Source organism: Halichoerus grypus, chromosome 1 (assembly GCF_964656455.1).
Source record: "Halichoerus grypus chromosome 1, mHalGry1.hap1.1, whole genome shotgun sequence".
Lineage (NCBI taxonomy): Eukaryota > Metazoa > Chordata > Mammalia > Carnivora > Phocidae > Halichoerus > Halichoerus grypus.
The window spans coordinates 205,096,699-205,117,918 of NC_135712.1; the positions used below are offsets into that span (position 1 = coordinate 205,096,699).

Consider the following 21,220-nt stretch of genomic DNA (forward strand, 5'->3'; position numbering starts at 1 on the left):
CTCATTTCTGTATTGAGATTTCTCCTTCTGAATGTCACTGGTTTCTTATTTTTTCTAGATAGCATTTCCTGGTCAATTTTCAGCAAAGCAGAGGCTCTTTTCCCAATTTCCACCTGCCTGTTCACAGATCCTGTATATCCCTTGTTGAACAAATTCCTTGGAGAAGGTTTCATGTCTGTCTCTTTTTCCAAACAGTTAACATTTATCTACTGAGAATGGCATCAATACTTCCAGAAGATACGCTTATAATATTCAAGTGCTTCTTTATATAGAAAACATGCATATAGACATTTCTTGTCTTTCTAAAATCACCTTAACATTTGTGCTTTTGAGGTTGTTTAATAACCCCTTCTTCACTCTTAGATCACAAAGTTATTCTTCTGCACCTTCTCTTGCTGACTTCATATTTCCTTCTATGGGTGAAATCCATCTGGATTCCACCTTTGCCTGCAGTTTTGGGCAGGAATTCAGATTTGCACCACTTCATAAAATCACCAGTTTTCCCACCACAAACCAGTAAACAACCCATTTTTTCCATTTGATTTTGTGCTCCCACCTTTATCACCTATTGGATTTTGAATCAAGCAGATATTTCTGAGGTATCCAAACAGTGTGATCTGTGTATCATACATATGATACGTGTCTGTTTCAGGCTCACAGTTTTTAAAATGATTCCGAGTGTAATGTGAGTCTCAATACCAGGAGGGATATCTCTCTATCTCTCTTGTGTAATACATTTTTATTTACTATATATTTTTAAAAATTTACTTATTTGAGACTTACTTGTGGGAGTTGGGGAGAGGTGCAGAGGGAGACAGAGAAAAGCAGACTCCCCACTGATCACTGAGCAGGGAGCTGGACTGGGGCTTGATCCCAGCACCCTGGCATCATGACCTGAGCTGAAATCAAGATCTGACGTTCAATGGACTGAGCCACCCAGGCGCCCCATGTACATTCCATTTTTAGAAGACCAGTATAGTTTTTCTGACTTTTTCAGAAAGAAGTTTAAGATAGTTCTTAAATTTAACTTCTTAAATTATAGGTACAGTTGCACTGAATATAATTTGGGAAGGAGTTGACATAATTGCTCTATTCACTCACCCCACCCAAGAGAGCAAATTGGTTTCCATGTTTTCTATGTATCCAGACCACCTTCTACATATCTATCAGTGGTTAAATTTTCTGTCCTTGGAGATACTGCATGTGTTTGGTTAATTCCTAGATATTTTGTAACAGAGGTTTTCAACATGTGATATGAGGACCCTGGGATCCCAGAGACCCTTTTGGGGGGCCATCAGGTCCTCACTTTTCCAATGAAGAAGAGGATTATTTTTGTCATATGCTTTAACTAAAACTGCATATTGCCACAAGCTGAATGAAAAAGCAATATAAGCATCATCTTGTCTTCCATCCAGCCAGCTTGGACAAATTTGCTAAAAATAAAACAAAGCCACACTTCTTGCTAAAGGAGTTTTTGTTTTTTTTTTTTTTTTTATTTATTTGACAGAGAGAGACACAGCAAGAGAGGGAACACAAGCAGGAGGAGTGGGAGAGGGAGAAGCAGGCTTCCTGCGGAGCAGGGAGCCCGATGCGGGGCTCGATCCCAGGACCCCGGGATCATGACCTGAGCCGAAGGCAGACGCTTAACGACTGAGCCACCCAGGCACCCCGCTAAAGGAGTTTTTGAAATGCAGTTACTTATAATAATAAAAATAATAAAATAAAATGCAGTTACTTTCCAGGTACCTGGGTGGCTCAGTTGGTTAAGGATTTGCCTTCAGGGCAGGTCATGATGCTGGGGTCCTAAGATCGAGCCCTGCGTCGGGCTCCCAGCTCAGTGAGGACACTGCTTCTCCCTCTCCCTCTGCCTGCCACTCCCCTTGCTTATATTCTCTCTCTCTCTCAAATAAATAAAGAGGTGAGCTTGGTACACTCCTGTGATGTGTGACATGGACTCCGCACCTGTGTGTGAGCCATCCTCTGTGAGACCAGAGTAGACAGAATTCTCTCCTGCACCTGTCAGAGGAGACTGGGGAGCCCAGCCCAGAGAACTGCTGCCACTCCACCCAGCAGGAACGGGGAAGGCAGGGTATAACGGTGAGACAGGGGCTAGGTGAGAGGGTGGAAGTTGGACCAGCCACTTGTGGAACTGGGTTGTCAGGTTACCAGAGGTACCTAGGGTCCCCGTGAGGTCAAAGGCCATGAGTTTAGAATGGGGCCAGTTGGTCCCATTTGGTACAGACTGAGGACAAAAAACAGCTTAGAGGGCAGAAAAGATGTCAAATTCAGTGATAACTACCCATCTTAGGTAAACATGGGGCCCTTTCTGTGAATGCTCATGGACCTTGTTTGTCCAGACGGTTCTCTGCTTACTCCCATTTTTCATTTGGGGTGAGGAGGCTCAGAGCTGGAATTTTCTTTCTCAGAAACACACAGCAAACGCTGGGACTTGAAGCCTGGCTCTGATGACTGCACCGGGTGTATGTTTCAGACAATGCTCTCTGGAAGCCAGAACGGAGTGGGAGCAGAGGAGGAGCCTGGGGCAGTGAGCAGTGCAGGGGAGGGAGGTGCAGCCACAGAGATGGAGAGGAGCAGAATCCAGGGGCAGCCATTCTGTAGGCAGAGGTGATGCTGAGTGACGGGGGAGGAGGTCAGAAGGGGGCTGACACCGGTGTCTGGATTTCTGGGTGGGACAGCTGCGGGGCCACAAGACTATTTCCAGATCATCAGCACAGCCTTCCTCACTCCAGGAAGGTCCTTCCCTGGCCTGCCATTTCTGGCCTGCCATCCTATTGTGGGGGATCCTTGGGAACAAGGCCCCAGGGAGACCACAGGGTGTAATTATGGCTGGGCCCTGTCCCAGAGCCCACGATTTCCAGAGCTCTGGGCAGCAAATGAGGCTCAAATCATTCATAAAAATATATTTTTGTTTTATTTTATGGCAGACGACAGGTGCAGAGGTTTGAGTCAATGATATTTCTGGTTCGCTGCTTTTGATAATCATTGGTTTTCACAACGACAACGTTCTTCTCTTATTTTGTTCATGTTCTCTTTCTGCCACCCTGTTTCCCTCCAGTTTCAACAACCATTCTAACACACTGAAGGTATGCTCTTTGATTTGTGTATGCTCTTGTAGATAGGTATTATTTCTCTGTGCATATCTATGTTGTAAATTATCTTTTTCCTTTTGTAACTTCATAGAAAATTGGTCACTTTTAGATTTTATAGAAATGTTTTTAGTTTACAGAAAAAGGCATACATCCTCTTTCCTGCACACCATTTATTTTTTTTTAATTTTTAAAATATTATGTTATGTTAGTCACCATACATTACATCATTAGTTTTTGATGTGATGATCCACGATCCATTGTTTTCATATAACACCCAGTGCTCCATGCAGTACATGCCCTCCTTAATACCCATCACCGGGCTAACCAATCCCCCCTCCCCTCTAAAACCTGTTTGTTTCTCAGAGTCCATAGTCTCTCATGGTTCATCTCCCCCTCCGATTTCCCCCCACTTCATTTTTCCCTTCCTTCTCCTAATGTCCTCCATGCTATTCCTTATGTTCCACAAATAAATGAAACCATATGATAATTGACTTTCTCTGCTTGACTTATTTCACTTAGTATAACCTCCTCCAGTCCCATCCATGTTGATGTAAAAGTTGGGTGTTCATACTTTCTGATGGCTGAGTAATATTCCATTGTATATATGGACCACATCTTCTTTATCCATTCATCTACTGAGGGGAATCTTGGTTCTTTCCACAGTTTGGCTATTGCGGACATTGCTGCTATGAACATTGGGGTGCATATGGCCCTTCTTTTCACTATATCTGTGTCTTTGGGGTAAATATCCAGGAGTGCAATTGCTAGGTCATAGGGTAGCTCTATTTTTAATTTTTTGAGGCACCTCCACACCGTTTTCCAAAGTGGCTGTACCAACTTGCATTCCCACCAACAGTGTAAGAGGGTTCCCCTTTCTCCACAACCTCTCCAACATTTGTTGTTTCTTTCCCTGTCCATTTTTGCCATTCTAACTGGTGTAAGGTGGTATCTCAATGTGGTTTTGATTTGAATTTCCCTGATGGCTAATGATGATGAACATTTTGATGTGTCAGCCGTTTCTTTGTCTTCTTTGGAGAAGTGTCTGTTCGCGTCTTCTGCCCATTTTTTGACTTGATTATTTGTTTTTTGGGTGTTGAGTTTGAGAAGTTCTTTATAGATTTACCTCTTGTGTTAGTGTGGTGCATTTGTTCCAATTGGTGAACCAATATGATACATTATTATTAATATCTCAGCCCACATGTTATGTTAGAGTTCACTGTCTGTGTTGCACGTTCTGTGGGCTTGACAGATGTATAGTGACAGCATCATCCAGAATAGTTTCAGGTGCTCTGTATTTCACATGCTCAAATGGAATTATGCTAGAGCATTCATCTGGTTTTTGCTTCATTCACTTAATAATACTTTTTAAAATATTTTTTATTTAAATTCAATTAATTAACATATAATGTACTATGGTTTCATAGGTACAGGCCTGTGATTCATTAGTCTTATATAATACCCAGTTACATCATTACATCACATGCCCTCCTTAATGTCCATCACCCAGTTACCCCATCCCTGCACCCCCCTCCCCTCCAGCAACCCCCAGTTTATTTCCTATGATAAAGAGAGGGCCCTTTACATGGTTGTATGCGCATCCAACTGCTGCCTGGAGCTCCAGTAGTTTCATCCAGCCCATGTGACCTGCCCTCTTCCCACTTATGGACAAGCAACTTTTCCCATTCCTCACCACCAGCAATGCTACAAAACATCCCCTGACGTGCTGCCCTACAAATACCTGTGAGCAATGGAGATAGATGCTCGGGAGCACATGTGCTGGTGCACAGAGCACAGGAGCTCTTAATTTTCACCCTCTAGTTCTCACAGGCAGTGCACGAATATTGCTTTCTCCCCATCCTTGATCAGCACTGGGCACTTTCTAATTTGGGGCATTGAACGGGTAGACACTGAATTTCCACTGCATTTCCCTTTCTCTCCTTCCCTCCCACTTTTAAGCATGTTTTCATTTGACTGTGCTACGCCCTCTGTGAGTTCTCTGCTCACGCCTTTGCTCATTTCTGTATTGAGCTTTCTACTTCTTGTAGATGGAACTGGTTTCTTGTTTATTCTACATCCTATTCCCTGGTCAGTTGTGGACATTTTCATCTCCCCTTAACTGGATCCAGGACATCATTTGTTGAACAAACACTATTGGTGTTGATGTTTTCATTCTTTCAAAATTACCTAATGTTTGTGTTTCTGAAGTGTGTTTAAGATGAGTATTGGGTGTTATACACAACTAATGAATCATTGAACACTACATCAAAAACTAATGATGTACTATATATTGGCTAATTGAACTTAATAAAAAAAAAAAAAAGGAAGTACTTCTCCACTCCTGGATCAATAAAATTCTTCTCCTACACCCTCTCCTATTAACTTCCCAGTGTCCTATTTTGTATTTATGTCTTGAATCCTGGAATCCGCCTTTGCGTGTGGTCTTGGGCAGATACTCAGATTGACTTTGCTGCATAAAAGGACCAGTTTTCCCACCACAAACTCCTAAATATTCCACCGTTTCCCTTTGATTTGTGCTCCCACTTTTATCACATGTTGAGCTGTGAATCATGAGGGGATAGTTTCTGAGGTATCCAATCAATTTGATCAGTGTCTGTGTCTGTTCCAGATTCACACTTAAAAAAGACTATGATGTGGGGCGCCTGGGTGGCTCAGTTGGTTAAGCGACTGCCTTCGGCTCAGGTCGTGATCCTGGAGTCCCGGGATCAAGTCCCGCATCGGGCTCCCTGCTCAGCGAGGAACCTGCTTCTCCCTCTAACCCTCCCCCGTCTCATGTTCTCTCTCTCTCTCTCTCATTCTCGCTCTCTCAAATAAATAAATAAATAAATAAATAAATAAATAAATAAATAAATCTTAAAAAAAAAAAGACTATGATGTGTATAATGTCTATGATGAGTCTCCATCCCTGCCAGAACATTTCTTTCCTATTGACTCCATTTTAGGAAGATTAGTATAGTTTTGCAGTGACCTCATTTTTCAGAAGAAATTTGAGGAAACTTTTATGAGATGTACAGCTGATTCACTGGAAGTGTAAATGCAGTCGCCCTGATGCTATAATTTGAGGAAGAAGTGTCATCATTACCATATTTGCCGACCTCATCTGAGAATGTAGATTGTTCTCCATGTATTCAAATCGCCTTCTACATTTTTATTAATGGTAAAAATTTCTAAATTTGGTGGTATTGCATGTGTTTGATTCATTCCTGGATATTTTATAACAGAGGCTATCTCAAAGTGTGATATGAGGACCCTGGGGTCCCAGAGACCTTTCCTGGGGGACCATCAGGTCCTCACTTTTCCAATGAAGGTGAGGATGTATTTTCATCATATGCTTCAACTAAAACCACATATTGCCACAGGCTGAATGAAGAAGTAGATACAAGCATAATCTTGTCTCCCACCCAGCCAGCATGGAACAAATTTGCTAAAATGTAAAAAAAAAAAAAAACCACTCTTGTCACTAAATGTTCATTTTGTAAAAGTAGTTACTTTCCAAAAAACATGTTACTTACAAAGACATTGAATAGGTTTACTCATCTTTTGAATGTATTCAAAACTGAATATTTTCAGAGAATCTCAGTGTTCCTTTCTAATATGGTGAACATGGGGAGTGATAATGTACCAAAACAAAAGTCCATTAGAGGCTCAAATTTTCCTGAGTGTAAAGGAATCACCAAACCAAAATGCTAGAGAGCTGTTTCTCTACACTTTGGGTCACTCTTGGGAATAGTATCTTACTTTTTACTTCAAATTCATATTTTGAATGATTACTACTGGTGTAATTCTATGAGAAATACTGGTTTTTGGAAGTGGATCTCATATTCTGCAGATCTGTGCTCTCTCTTGCTGTGGTATGTTCTGACTTCATTCTTTTGCTTTTTCTGGGTGTGCGAGCCGGTCTCTTCCTGTCAAATCCCCATACCTTCTTTCTTTTTTTTCCTTAGAGCACCGCTCAGGGCTTTTAGTTCCATGCTAAAGAACAGCAGAAACAGTGAGTATCCTTGTCATTTTCCAAATCCTAACACAATGCATTTAAAGTTCCTCCATTTTGTAGATGTTCTAGGTTATTATTGTATAGATTCATGATCTTTATTCTGATCGCCTTCATTCCTTGTGATCTGAGCAGATGCAGCATCTGTGGCTGGTCAGAACTATAGCATGGTGTCTGAATTCATCCTCATGGGCTTCTCCAACTTCCCACAGCATCTCCTGCCTGCCTTCTTCCTGCTGTTCCTGCTGATGTACCTGTTCACCCTGCTGGGGAACCTGATCATCATGGTCACTGTGTGGAGTGAGCACAGCCTGCACACGCCCATGTACCTCTTCCTGTGTGCCCTGTCCACCTCTGAGATTCTGTTCACTGTTGCTGTCACCCCTCGCATGCTGGTTGACATGCTCTCCAGCCACCGCTCCATCACCTTTGTGGCCTGTGCCAGCCAGATGCTCTTCTCCTTCACATTCGGCTTCACCCACTCCTTCCTGCTCATGATCATGGGCTACGACCGCTACGTGGCCATCTGCCACCCCCTGCGCTACAACGTACTCATGAGCACCCACACCTGTGCCCGTCTGGTGTCCTGGACCTGGGCTGGTGGCTCAGTCATGGGGATGATGGTGACCCTGATAGTTTTTCACCTCACCTTCTGTAGGTCTAATGTGATCCACCATTTTGTCTGCCATGTGCTTTCCCTCCTAAAGTTGGCCTGTGGGAAGGAGACATCCTCTGTCACCTTGGGTGTGATCCTGGTGTGTGTCACAGCTCTGATGGGCTGTTTATTCCTCATCATCCTCTCCTACGTCTTCATTGTGGCTGCCATATTGAGAATCCCCTCAGCTGAGGGCAGGCACAAGACCTTCTCCACATGTGTGTCCCACCTCACTGTGGTCATTGTACACTATGGTTTTGCCTCCATGATCTACCTCAAGCCCCAGGGCCCCCATTCTATGGACAGTAACACTCTGATGGCCACCACCTATACAGTCTTCACCCCATTTCTCAGCCCGATCATTTTCAGCCTCAGGAATAAGGAGCTCAAGAATGCCATAAAGAAAAGCTTCCAGAGAAAATTCAGTCCCCTAAGCACCTGATGGCCAGCTTGGTGGTGAAGAAATATGATAGTAGGGCTAGGGGTAATAATGTCTGTCTCCATAGGACTGTTGTAGAGATTCAATATATAAGAATACTAAACAGGTATTGTTGGATGCATCCATAGGTGTTGGATGCATGGTAGGTGTTTGTTTTTCTTCAATTTTTTGCCCCCCCCCTTTGCATAGGCACTACTGATCATCATTTCTCATTCTTGCTCCCATGTGATGACATACATCACATTACCTATGTCTAAGAATGTGTTACCTACCTATGGGCTGGTGGGGACCATCACAGTGATGTGTCTGTCCACTGATACACAGGGTTCTTCTTGCATAGACAAGGAGGGCAGATCCTCCCCTCTTCTCCCATAAGGATAAACAGAAGTAAGCATAATAATGAATGCCACCAGCACTGGGGCTTTTCTTATCAGGCGCTATGTCCAACATTGTATAAGTATTATTTTTAATTATAACAAATGCACAAGAGAAAATAAACTATTTGTCTCCAAGAAGATGGCTGACTCTTTATAGTTCTTACTGTCTTTGGAGGGGATAGACCATAAGGAGGTTTCTATGTTGATCTGTGTTGAGTGTGGGATGTCAGAATGTGAAGTAAAGAGTAAGAGCGAGTGAGGGAGGGAAGGTTTGGATAAGAACACACAGAATATTGGGGGGGGCGCCTGGGTGGCTCAGTTGGTTAAGCGACTGCCTTCGGCTCAGGTCATGATCCTGGAGTCCCGGGATCGAGTCCCACATCGGGCTCCTTGCTTGGCAGGGAGTCTGCTTCTCCCTCTGACCCTCCTCCCTCTCATGCTCTCTGTCTCTCATTCTCTCTGTCTCTCAAATAAATAAATAAAATCTTAAAAAAAAAAAAAAGAATATTGGGGGGGCGGAGCAAGATGGCGGAGGAGTAGGAGACCTGGATTTCATCTGGTCTCAGGAATTCAGCTGGATAGGGATCAAACCATTCTGAACACCTACAAACTCAACAGGAGATCGAAGAAAAGAAGAGCAACAACTCTCTGAACAGAAAAGCTACCACTTTCTGGAAGGGAGGACATGTGGAGAAGTGAATCCGAGGTGATATTCGGGAGGATAGATGGTGGGGGAGGGGCCTCCGTTGGCCGCTTCTGGCAAGTGATAGAGCAGTGGAGCACAAAATCAGAACTTTTAGAAGTCTGCTCCACTGAGGGACGTCACTCTGGTGGCTAAGCGGGGGGTGGAACTCTCGTGGGACAGTGTGGTCTCAGGACCCTCGGGGTCACAGAAAGACCAGGGGTGCCTGAGTGTGGCAGAGCTCCCAGGTATCGGGGCAGGGAAGCTGGCTGCAGAGACGGAGCCGAGGTGTGGGCTCTCAGCTCAGGGTTGTCACAAACCGTGATCCGCGGCACAGTCGGGCCACTGCTCCCCAGCAGGGACCCAACAAGCGGCAGATCCGGGGAGACTCACATTCCTCCCCACCGGGAGGAGAGGCGCAGGAGTGCACCGCAGGGATCTGATGGGTTTGGAGACTCCACACGGGGTCGGGTGCCAGAGATAGAAACGCGCGGTCACAGGCCAGGTGAGCACAGAGTGCGGCTGGAGACTGGGGAGACGGGAGTGACTGATGCTTTTCTCTGGGGGCGCACTGAGGAGCGGGGCCCCGAGTTCTCGGCTCCTCGGAGGCGGAGATTGGGAGGCCGCCATTTCACTCTCCACCTCCAAAGCTATACGGAAAGCTTGCAGGGAACAAAAGTTCCGGAGAGCAAACCCGAGCAGATTACTTAGCCCTACTGATCAGTAGGCAAGGGCGGGGCAATTCCGCCTCCAGCAAAGACTTTTGGGGACCACGGCAACAGGCCCCTCCCCCAGAAGATCAGCGAGAACAGCCAGCCAAGACCAAGTTTACCCATCAATGAGAACGGCAGAACTCCAGCGCTAGGGGAATGCTGCACATAGAATCCATGGCTTTTTTACCATGATTCTGTAATCTTTCAAAGTTAATTTTTTTTAAACTTTTTTTTTTTAATTTTTCTTTTTCCCTTTTCCAACCAACATCTTATCAATCCCCTTTTTTTAAAAAACATTTTTATTTTTCATTTTTAGAGTCATATTCTATCCCTTCGTAGTAGTTACCCTCATTTTTGGCATATATATATATATATATATATATATATAAGTTGTTCTCTCTTTAAAATTTTGAGATCGTTTCTTCTAACAGATCAAAATATACCCTAAATCTCTAGTGTATGGTTTTTTTCTACTCCCCTGCCTGATCACATTCTCTCCCTTTTTTTTTTAAATCCTCTTCTTTCTTTTTTCAAACAACTTCTTATCAATTCCTTTTATAAAATTTTTTATAATTTTCATCTTTACAGTCATATTCCATCCCTTCATCATATCAACCCTTATTTTTGTACATATGTAAGTTTTTCTTTCTTTAAAATTTTGGGAGGCACTTTCTTCTAACAGACCAAAATACACCCAAAATCTAGTGTGTGGCACTGATCTATGTACCAGCCTGATCATATTTGATCATATTCTGGTTTTTTTGTTTTGTTCTGTTTTTGTTTGTTTTTATCTTAATCTTTTTCTTTTTCTTTTTTTTCTTTTCCTTTTTTTCTCTTTCCCTATCTTTTCCCCCTGCTTCAGGTCTTTTCTGATTTGTTTAGAATATATTTTCTGGGGACCTTTTTACCCTGTTAGCATTTTGTTCTCTCATTAATCTATTCTCCTCTGGACAAAATGACAAGATGGAAAAAATCACCTCAACAAAAAGAACAAGAGGTAGTACCGACTGCCAGGGACCTACTCAATAAAGACATTAGTACGATGTCAGATCTAGAGTTCAGAATCATCACTTTAAAGATACTAGCTGGGCTTGAAAAAAGCATGGAAGTTATTAGAGAAACCCTTTCTGGAGAAATAAAAGAACTAAAATCTAACCAAGTCAAAATCAAAAAGGCTATTAATGAGGTGCAATCAAATATGGGGGTGCTAACTGCTAGGATAAATGAGGCAGAAGAGAGAGTTAGTGATATAGAAGAACAAATGATGGAAAATAAAGAAGCTGAGAAAAAGAGAGATAAACAACTACTGGATCACAAGGGCAGAATTCGAGAGATAAGCGATACCATAAGACGAAACAACATTAGAATAATTGGGATCCCAGAAGAAGAAAGAGAGAGAGGGGCAGAAGGTATACTGGAGCAAATTATAGCAGAGAACTTCCCTAATTTGGGGAAGGAAACAGGCATCAAAATCCAGGAAGCACAGAGAACCCCTCTCAAAATCAATAAAAATAGGTCAACACCCCGACATCTAATAGTAAAACTTACGAGGCTCAGAGACAAAGAGAAAATCCTGAAAGCAGCTCGGGAGAAGAGATATGTAACCTACAATGGTAGAAACATTAGATTGGCAACAAACCTATCCACAGAGACCTGGCAAGCCAGAAAGGACTGGCAGGATATATTCAGAGCACTAAATGAGAAAAATATGCAGCCAAGAATACTATATCCGGCTAGGCTGTCATTGAAAATAGAAGGAGAGATAAAAAGCTTCCAGGACAAACAAAAACTAAAGGAATTTGCAAACACGAAACCAGCCCTACAAGAAATATTGAAAGGGGTCCTCTAAGCAAAGACAGAGCCTAAAAGCAACATAGACCAGAAAGGAACAGAGACAATATACAGTAACAGTCACCTTATAGGCAATAAATGGCACTAAATTCATATCTTTCAATAGCTACCCTGAATGTAAATGGGCTAAATGTCCCAATCAAAAGACACAGGCTATCAGATTGGATTAAAAAACAAGACCCATCGATATGCTGTCTGCAAGAGACTCATTTTAGACCCAAAGACACCCCCAGATTGAAAGTGAGGGGGTGGAAAACCATTTACCATGCTAATGGACACCAAAAGAAAGCTGGGGTGGCAATCCTTATATCAGAAAAATTACATTTTAAACCAAAGACTGTAATAAGAGATGAGGAAGGACACTATATCCTACTTAAAGGGTCTATCCAACAAGAAGATCTAACAATTGTAAATATCTATGCCCCTATCATGGGAGCAGCCAATTATATAAGGCAATTAATAACAAAAGCAAAGAAACACACTGACAACAATACAATAATAGTGGGGGACTTTAACACCCCCCTCACTGAAATGGAGAGATCATCTAAGCAAAAGATCAACAAGGAAATAAAGACTTTAAATGACACACTGGACCAAATGGACTTCACAGACATATTCAGAATATTCTATCCCAAAGCAACAGAATACACATTCTTCTCTAGTGCCCATGGAACATTCTCCAGAATAGATCACATCCTAGGTCATAAATCAGGTCTCAACCACTACCAAAAGACTGGGATCATTCCCTGCCTATTTTCAGACCACAATGCTTTGAAACTAGAACTCAATCACAAGAGGAAAGTCGGAAAGAACTCAAATACATGGAGGCTAAAGAGCATCCTACTAAAGAATGAATGGGTCAACCAGGAAATTAAAGAAGAATTAAAAAAATTCATGGAAACAAATGAAAATGAAAACACAACTATTCAAAATCTTTGGGATACAGCAAAGCAGTCCTAAGAGAAAGTATATAGCAATACAAGCCTTTCTCAAGAAACAAGAAAGGTCTCAAGTACACAACCTAACCCTACACCTAAAGGAGCTGGAGAAAGAAGAGCAAATAAAGCCTAAACCCAGCAGGAGAAGAGAAATAATAAAGATCAGAGCAGAAATCAATGAAATAGAAACTAAAAGAACAGTAGAAGAGATCAATGAAACTAGGAGCTGGTTCTTTGAAGGAATTAACAAGATTGATAAACCCCTGGCCAGACTCATCAAAAAGAAAAGAGAAATGACCCAAATCAACAAAATCATGAATGAAAGAGGAGAGATCACAACCAACACCAAAGAAATACAAACAATTATAAGAACATACTATGAGCAACTCTATGCCAGCAAATTAGATAACCTGGAAGAAATGGATGCATTCCTAGAGATATATCAGCTACCAAAACTGAACCAGGAAGAAATAGAAAACCTGAACAGACCTATAACCACTAAGGAAATTGAAGCAGTCATCAAAAATCTCCCAAAAAACAAAAGCCCAGGGCCAGATGGCGTCCCAGGAGAATTCTACCAAATATTTAAAGAAGAATTAATACCTATTCTTCTGAAACTGTTCCAAAAAATAGAAATGGAAGGAAAACTTCCAAACTCATTTTATGAGGCCACCATTACCTTGATCCCAAAACCAGACAAAGACCCCATCAAAAAGGAGAATTACAGACCAATATCCCTGATGAACATGGATGCAAAAATTCTCACCAAAATACTAAGCAATAGGATCCAACAGTACATTAAAAGGATTATTCACCACGACCAAGTGGGATTTATCCCTGGGCTGCAAGGTTGGTTCAACATCCACAAATCAATCAACGTGATACAATACATTAACAAAAGAAAGAACAAGAACCATATGATCCTCTCAATAGATGCAGAAAAAGCATTTGACAAAGTACAGCATCCTTTCTTGATCAAAACTCTTCAGAGTATAGGCATAGAGGGTACATACCTCAATATCATAAAAGCCATCTATGAAAAACCTACAGCAAATATCATTCTCAATGGGGAAAAACTGAGAGCTTTTCCCCTAAGCTCAGGAACGCGGCAGGGATGTCCACTATCACCACTGCTATTCAACATAGTATTAGAAGTCCTGGCCACAACAATCAGACAACAAAAAGAAATCAAAGGCATCCAAATCAGCAAAGAAGAAGTCACTGTCACTCTTTGCAGATGATAGGATACTTTATGTGGAAAACCCAAAAGACTCCACCCCAAAACTGCTAGAACTCATACAGGAATTCAATAAAGTGGCAGGATATAAAATCAATGCACAGAAATCAGTGGCATTCCTATACACCAACAACAAGACAGAAGAAAGAGAAATTAAGGAGTCGATCCCATTTACAATTGCACCCAAAACCATAAGATACCTAGGAATAAATCTAACCAAAGAGGCAAAGGATCTGTACTCAGAAAACTATAAAATACTCATGAAAGAAATTGAGGAAGACACAAAGAAATGGAAAAACGTTCCATGCTCATGGATTGGAAGAACAAATATTGTGAAGATGTCAATGCTACCTAGAGCAATCTACACATTCAATGCAATCCCCATCAAAATACCATCCACTTTTTTCAAAGAAATGGAACAAATAATCCTAAAATTTGTATGGAACCAGAAAAGACCCCAAATAGCCAGAGGAATGTTGAAAAAGAAAAGCAAAGCTGGCGGCATCACAATTCCGGACTTCCAGCTCTATTACAAAGCTGTCATCATCAAGACAGTATGGTACTGGCACAAAAACAGACACATGGATCAATGGAACAGAATAGAGAGCCCAGAAATGGACCCTCAACTCTATGGTCAACTCATCTTTGACAAAGCAGGAAAGAATGTCCAATGGAAAAAAGACAGTCTCTTCAACAAATGGTGTTGGGAAAATTGGACAGCCACATGCAGAAGAATGAAACTGGACCATTTCCTTACACCACATACAAAAATAGACTCAAAATGGTTGAAAGACCTCAATGTGAGACAGGAATCCATCAAAATCCTAGAGGAGAACACAGGCAGCAACCTCTTCGACCTCAGCCGCAGCAACTTCTTCCTAGAAACATCGCCAAAGGCAAGGGAAGCAAGGGCAAAATGAACTATTGGGACTTCGTCAAGATAAAAAGCTTTTGCACAGCAAAAGAAACAGTCAAGAAAACCAAAAGACAACCGACAGAATGGGAGAAGATATTTGCAAATGACATATCAGATAAAAGGCTAGTATCCAAAATCTATAAAGAACTTATCAAACTCAATACCCAAAGACAAAGAATCCAATCAAGAAATGGGCAGAAGACATGAACAGACATTTTTCCAAAGAAGACATCCAAATGGCCAACAGACACATGAAAAAGTGTTCAATATCGCTCGGCATCAGGGAAATCCAAATCAAAACCTCAATGAGATACCACCTCACACCAGTCAGAATGGCTAAAATTAACAAGTCAGGAAATGACAGATGTTGGTGAGGATGTGGAGAAAGGGGAACCCGCCTACACTGTTGGTGGCAATGCAAGCTGGTGCAGTCACTCTGGCAAACAGTATGGAGGTTCCTCAAACAGTTGAAAATAGAGCTACCATATGATCCAGCAATTGCTCTACTGGGTATTTACCCCAAAGATACAAATGTAGGGATCCGAAGGGATACGTGCACCCCGATGTTTATAGCAGCAATGTCCACAATAGCCAAACTGTGGAAAGAGCCAAGATGTCCATCGACAGATGAATGGATAAAGAAGATGTGATATATATATGCAATGGAATATTATGCAGCCATCAAAAGGAATGAGATCTTGCCATTTGCAACAACGTGGATGGAACTGGAGGGTATTATGCTGAGCGAAATAAGTCAAACAGAGAAAGACATGTGTCATATGACCTCACTGATATGAGAAATTCTTAATCTCAGGAAACAAACTGAGGGTTGCTGGAGTGGGGGTTGGGGTGGGAGGGATGGGGTGACTGGGTGATAGACACTGGGGAGGGTATGTGGTCTGGTAAGTGCTGTGAATTGTGCAAGACTGTTGAATCTCAGATCTGTACCTCTGAAGCAAATAATGCAATATATGTTAAGAAAAAAAAAGAAGAAGAAGATAGCAGGAGGGGAAGAATGAAGGGGGGGAAATCGGAGGGGAAGACGAACCATGAGAGACGATGGACTCTGAAAAACAAACTGAGGGTTCTAGAGGGGAGGGGGGTGGGAGGATGGGTTAGCCTGGTGATGGCTATTAAAGAGGGCACATTCTGCAAGGAGCACTGGGTGTTATGCACAAACAATGAATCATGGAACACTACATCTAAAACTAATGATGTAATGTATGGTGATTAACATAACAATAAAAAAATTTAAAAAAACATACAGAATATTAAAAGTGTGTTGCTATCTGACATCTTATAGAAATCCCTTTCCCTTCTGCCCTACTTTACCTTCAGTAAAACATCAAGTTCTCATTCCTGTGTTTTACTTGACTCTATCTAGGGGACGTGTTTTAGGGTACAGTGCTATCTCAAGATGGCAGAAGAGAGGTGAAGGGTATGGATACTCCTATTATACAGATAAGAAATATTGGTGGAGGTCACACAACACGTGAGTGAAGGGGTCCCATGGAAATTTAGGTCTGTCTGACTCCCATGCTGGGGTTTGAGAAAGCATATGTCTGAGGATCCAGGAAGGGGGCCTTCTGTGGATCTAAACTATTATCAAAGATGAGGCCAGATATTGGAGTTGGAGGCAGAAGATGTGTTGTAACATTAAACCCACAGCCACCAGTCATCTCATGAGCATACAGAGACTCTCATCAGAGGGTCAGTAAACAAGGACAACACAGGAGACCAAATATTAGTTTGATTATATTACAGAGAGGCATATGTTAATGTAGACTCTTGGCTTGGACCACCAGGACAACAGGGGTAGGGAAGAACTTGACCACAAAGAGAGGTGGGGCTATCCAGTTTGGCCAGAAGACACTGAATACGTCTATTGACCAAGAGAAGCAACTCTTCAAGACCCGTTCTCTAATGACTTTATTGTGATGAGCCCTCCAGCTGTCTTGATTCCACATCAGAGCCCTGGATTCCCACTCTGGGCTGCTCAGCTCCTGCCTTCCCTCTGACCCTGCCCTAACCCCAAGGACTTGAGGACATCTAATCTTGCCCTATCTCCCCCAGGACTGGGAGCTCCTAGTCCTCAGCAGGGGCTGGGGCTCTCTGGGCAGAGAGAGAAGCAGGGAGCCTTCGTTGTGTTGGAGGAAGGAGTAGAGGCTGCAGGTCCCTAGAGGTGCTCTGATGATCCTCCTGGCCTCTCCAGACTCTGAGGGCAGCCTTGCAGGTTGGTGTCCTGGGAGGCCCTGTGGAGCAGCCTGCTGGGAAGCTGCAGCAGGGATAAAGCACAGAGCATCAGTTCTAGGCACCCCGAGGTCTGGCCCCACACCTGCCCCTGTGTGCTGCTGACAGCCTCAGGCAGGAGAGCTTCTTCTGCCCTCCCCTGCTGGCTGCTTCCTGGAAGTGGCAGCCCAGGCTGAGGGGGACCAGAAGGGACAGGGTAGGTAGCAATACTCAGACAGTTGTGGGGATCAAGGCCCAGACTTGGGATGGGGACAGGGTCTGGGAGGAGGGTCATAAGACAGACTCTTAGCCTTGAGCTGCTGCTGGGAGTCCTCTCTGGCTGCCCATTCTGGGTCTTGAGTTCTTTACTCAAGGTGCCCTTTGCAGCTTCTAGGTTTTAATTCTTGTTTGGGACTGAATCTACAACCCCCCCTCCACTGGAAATGTTTGTACATGCTTGAAGGACCTTTTGGTTGTACAGGTCATGGGGAGAGAGGGGATGCTACTGGCATCTGGTGGGTTGAGACCAGGGTTGTTGCTAAACCTTGTACAATCTGGTATTCTTGTGATCCATTTGTTCTAGTTGGTGAACCAATATGGTTACATTATTATTATAAACTCATGCCACAGGTCATTAGGGTTTACTGTCTGTGTTGCACATCTTGGGTTTTGGCAAATGTATAGTGACTTGTACACACCATTACAGTATCATCCAGAATAGTTTCAGGTGCTCTATTTTTCATGTGCCCAAATGGAATTATGCTAGAGTGTTCATCTGCCTTTGCTTCTTTCACTCAAGATCATTTTCCAGGTCCCTTTACACTGCTGTGTGTGCATTGAACTCCTACCTGGGGATCCAGTAGTTGCATCCAGGCCATGTGACCTGTCCTCTTCCTAATTATGGTTCCCAAGCAGTCTTGTCCATTTCCCCACTACAAGCAATGCTACAGAAACATCCTCTAACATGCCTCCTTCAAACAGGTGTGAGCAATTGAGGTAGTTGCTCAGGAACACATATCCTGGTGCACAGAGCAGGTTAAGTCTGTGCTTTTCCATTCTCTGTTCTCACCAGTAGGCCACAAGGATTGCTTTCTCCCCATATTTCCACTTACATTGGGCACTTTCTAATCTGGGGAATTGAATAGGTGCACAGTGTAGTCCATGGTCATTTTACTCTGTCTTTTCCTTGTCTTAAAACCATCCTTTGGTGTGTCTGTATTACTCCTTCTGTGAGTTCTCTGCTCATACCCTTGGCTCATTTCTGTATTGAGGTTTCTCCTTCTGAATGTCACTGGTTTCTTATTTATTCTAGATAGTATTTCCTGGCCAATTTTCAGCAATGCAAAGGCTCTTTCCCAATTTCCACCTGCCTGTTCATGAATCCTGGATATCTCTTGTTGAACAAATTCCTTGGGGAACTTTTCATGTCAGTTTCCTTTTCTGAGCAGTTAACATTATTTCCAGAGAATGGTTTCAACATTTCTTTAATTATGTTATTTAGTCACCATACAGTACATCATTCATCAACACTTACAGAAGATATGCTTATAAAATTCAAGTGCTTCTTTATATAAAAAGCATGCATATAGACATTTCTTGTCTTTCTAAAATCACCTTAACATTTGTGCTTTTGAGGTTGTTTAATAACTCCTTCTTCACTCTTAGATCACAAAGTTATTCTTCTGCACCTTCTCTTGCTGACTTCATATTTCCTTCTATGGGTGAAATCCATCTGGATTCCACCTTTGCCTGCAGTTTTGGGCAGGAATTCAGATTTACACCACTTCATAAAATCACCAGTTTTCCCACCACAAACCAGTAAACAACCCATTTTTTCCATTTGATTTTGTGCTCCTACCTTTATCACCTATTGGATTTTGAATCAAGCAGATATTTCTGAGGTATCCAAACAGTGTGATCTGTGTATCATACATATGATACGTGTCTGTTCCAGGCTCACAGTTTTTAAAATGATTCCAAATCTAATGTGAGTCTCAATACCAGGAGGGATATCTCTCTATCTCTCTTGTGTAATACATTTTTATTTACTTTATATTTTTAAATTTTTTTTAGATTTATATACTTATTTGAAAGAGAGAGAGCGAGAGTGTGGGAGTCAGGGAGACGTGCAGAGGGAGACAGAGACAAGCAGACTCCCCACTGATCGCTGAGCAGGGAGCTGGACCGGGGCTTGACCCAGCACCCTGGCATCATGACCTGAGCTGAAATCAAGAGTCTGACGCTCAATGGACTGAGCCACCCAGGTGCCCCATGTACACTCCATTTTTAGAAGACCAGTATAGTTTTTCACTGACTTTATTTTTCAGAAGGAGGTTTAAGATAGTTCTTAAATTTAACTTCTTAAATTGTAAATGCAGTTGCACTGAATATAATTTGGGAAAGAACTGACATAATTGCTCTATTAGTTCATCCCATCCAAGAGAGCACATTGGTTTCCATGTTTTCCATGTATCCAGACCATCTTCTACATATCTATCAGTGGTTAAAATTTCTGTCCTTGGAGATATTGCATGTCTTTGATTAATTCCTAGATGTTTTATAACAGAGGCTACCAAAGTGTGATATGAGGACCCCGGGGTCCTGGAGACCCTTTCTGGGGGCCATCAAGTCCTCACTTTTCCAATGAAGGAGAGGATGTATTTTTGTGATATGCTTCAACTAAAACTGCATATAGCCACAAGCTGAATGAAGAAGAAGATACAAGCATCATCTTGTCTTCCATCCAGCCAGCATTGGACAAATTTGCTAATTTGTAAAACAAAGCCACACTTCTCACTAAATGAGTTTTTAAAATGCAGTTACTTTTCTAAAACATTACTTATATTGACATGATATTGATTGTTCTTTTAGTTGAATCAAAGGTTGATTATTGTTCTTTTAATGTGTTAATAACTAAATATTTTTAAAGAATCTCAGTTTTAATTATTAATATGGTAAGAATGGAGAGTTATAACTCCCTCAAACAAAAGCCCTCTAGGGGACTCAATAGTTTTTTAGCCTAAAGAAATCCAGAGGCCAGGGGCACCTGGGTGGCTCAGTTGATTAAGTGTCTGCCTTCGGCTCAGGTCATGATCCCAGAGTCCTGGAATGGAGCCTCACATCAGGCTCCCTGCTCAGTGGGGAGTCTGCTTCTCCCTCTGCCCCTCTGTCCTTCTGCCACTCATGCTCTCTCTCTTGCTCTCTCTCAAAAAAATAAAATCTTAAAAGAATAGAAAAGAAATCCTGAGGCCAAAATATTTGAGAGCTAGTTATAGTTTGTGTCACTAATGGTAATGTTATCTTACTTTTCTCCTATATTCTATGTTTTGCTTGATTATTATGGGTGTAATTCTATGGGAAATGCTGTGAGTTTAGAAAGTTTATCTAGTCCTTCATAGCATGTGTTCTTTCTTTGCTCTAAATATAGTCTGCCTTCATTCTTTTACCTTTCTAGGTAGATGATCACATCTCCTCCCTTCCAATCCTGATATTCCTTTTTTTATATCTTTCCTCAAGTACCGTTCTTAGTGCCCAGCTAATGACCAGCAGAGACAGTGAGTAACCTTGGCTTGTTCTTGATTCTAAAATAATGCATTGGTAGTTTCCCACTTCATGTACTATTTGCTAGTTTTGCAGTATATATTCCTGGTTAGCTAAGAAAGTCTCAGTTGGTTTCAGGTTGAGAAAAAACTTTTAAAAAATCTTTATGATATGTGCATATGTTAATCATTATGCTATATATCTAAAATAATACAATGTTTTATATCAATTATGTATCAATTTTTAAAATCATAAATAGGAACTGAAATTTATTAATCTAGTATTGCTGCCCATTGATATAGTTATATGACATTTCCTTTTTGTCTATTCATGTGACTAATTCACATGATAGGTTTTCTTTTTTTTTATGTTTGGTTAACCAACATATAGTACATCATTAGTTTTTGATGCAGTGTTCAACGATTCATTAGGGTTTTCTGATGCTGACTCATCCTTGTCCTTCATGGGATAAACCACGTACCTTCATATCCTGTCTGGTCTCACCAGATGCAGCATCTGTGGCT

The 21,220-nt window shown here is 42.0% G+C and overlaps 1 protein-coding gene across 1 annotated transcript; it reads left to right on the top strand.

Annotated features, from left to right (window-relative positions):
- The first annotated feature begins 7,271 nt into the window (after positions 1-7,271).
- LOC118533660 (olfactory receptor 10H4-like) lies at positions 7,272-8,216 on the top strand. Its single transcript, XM_036089058.2, has one exon. It carries the CDS (start codon positions 7,287-7,289, stop codon positions 8,214-8,216), a length of 930 nt encoding a protein of 309 aa, XP_035944951.2. The 5' UTR covers positions 7,272-7,286.
- The last annotated feature ends 13,004 nt before the right edge of the window (positions 8,217-21,220 follow it).

What these genes read in the sequence shown, in the direction of transcription:
- LOC118533660 (XM_036089058.2), top strand. Translation starts at nt 7,287, where the DNA reads ATGGTGTCTGAATTCATCCTCATGGGCTTCTCCAACTTCCCACAGCAT.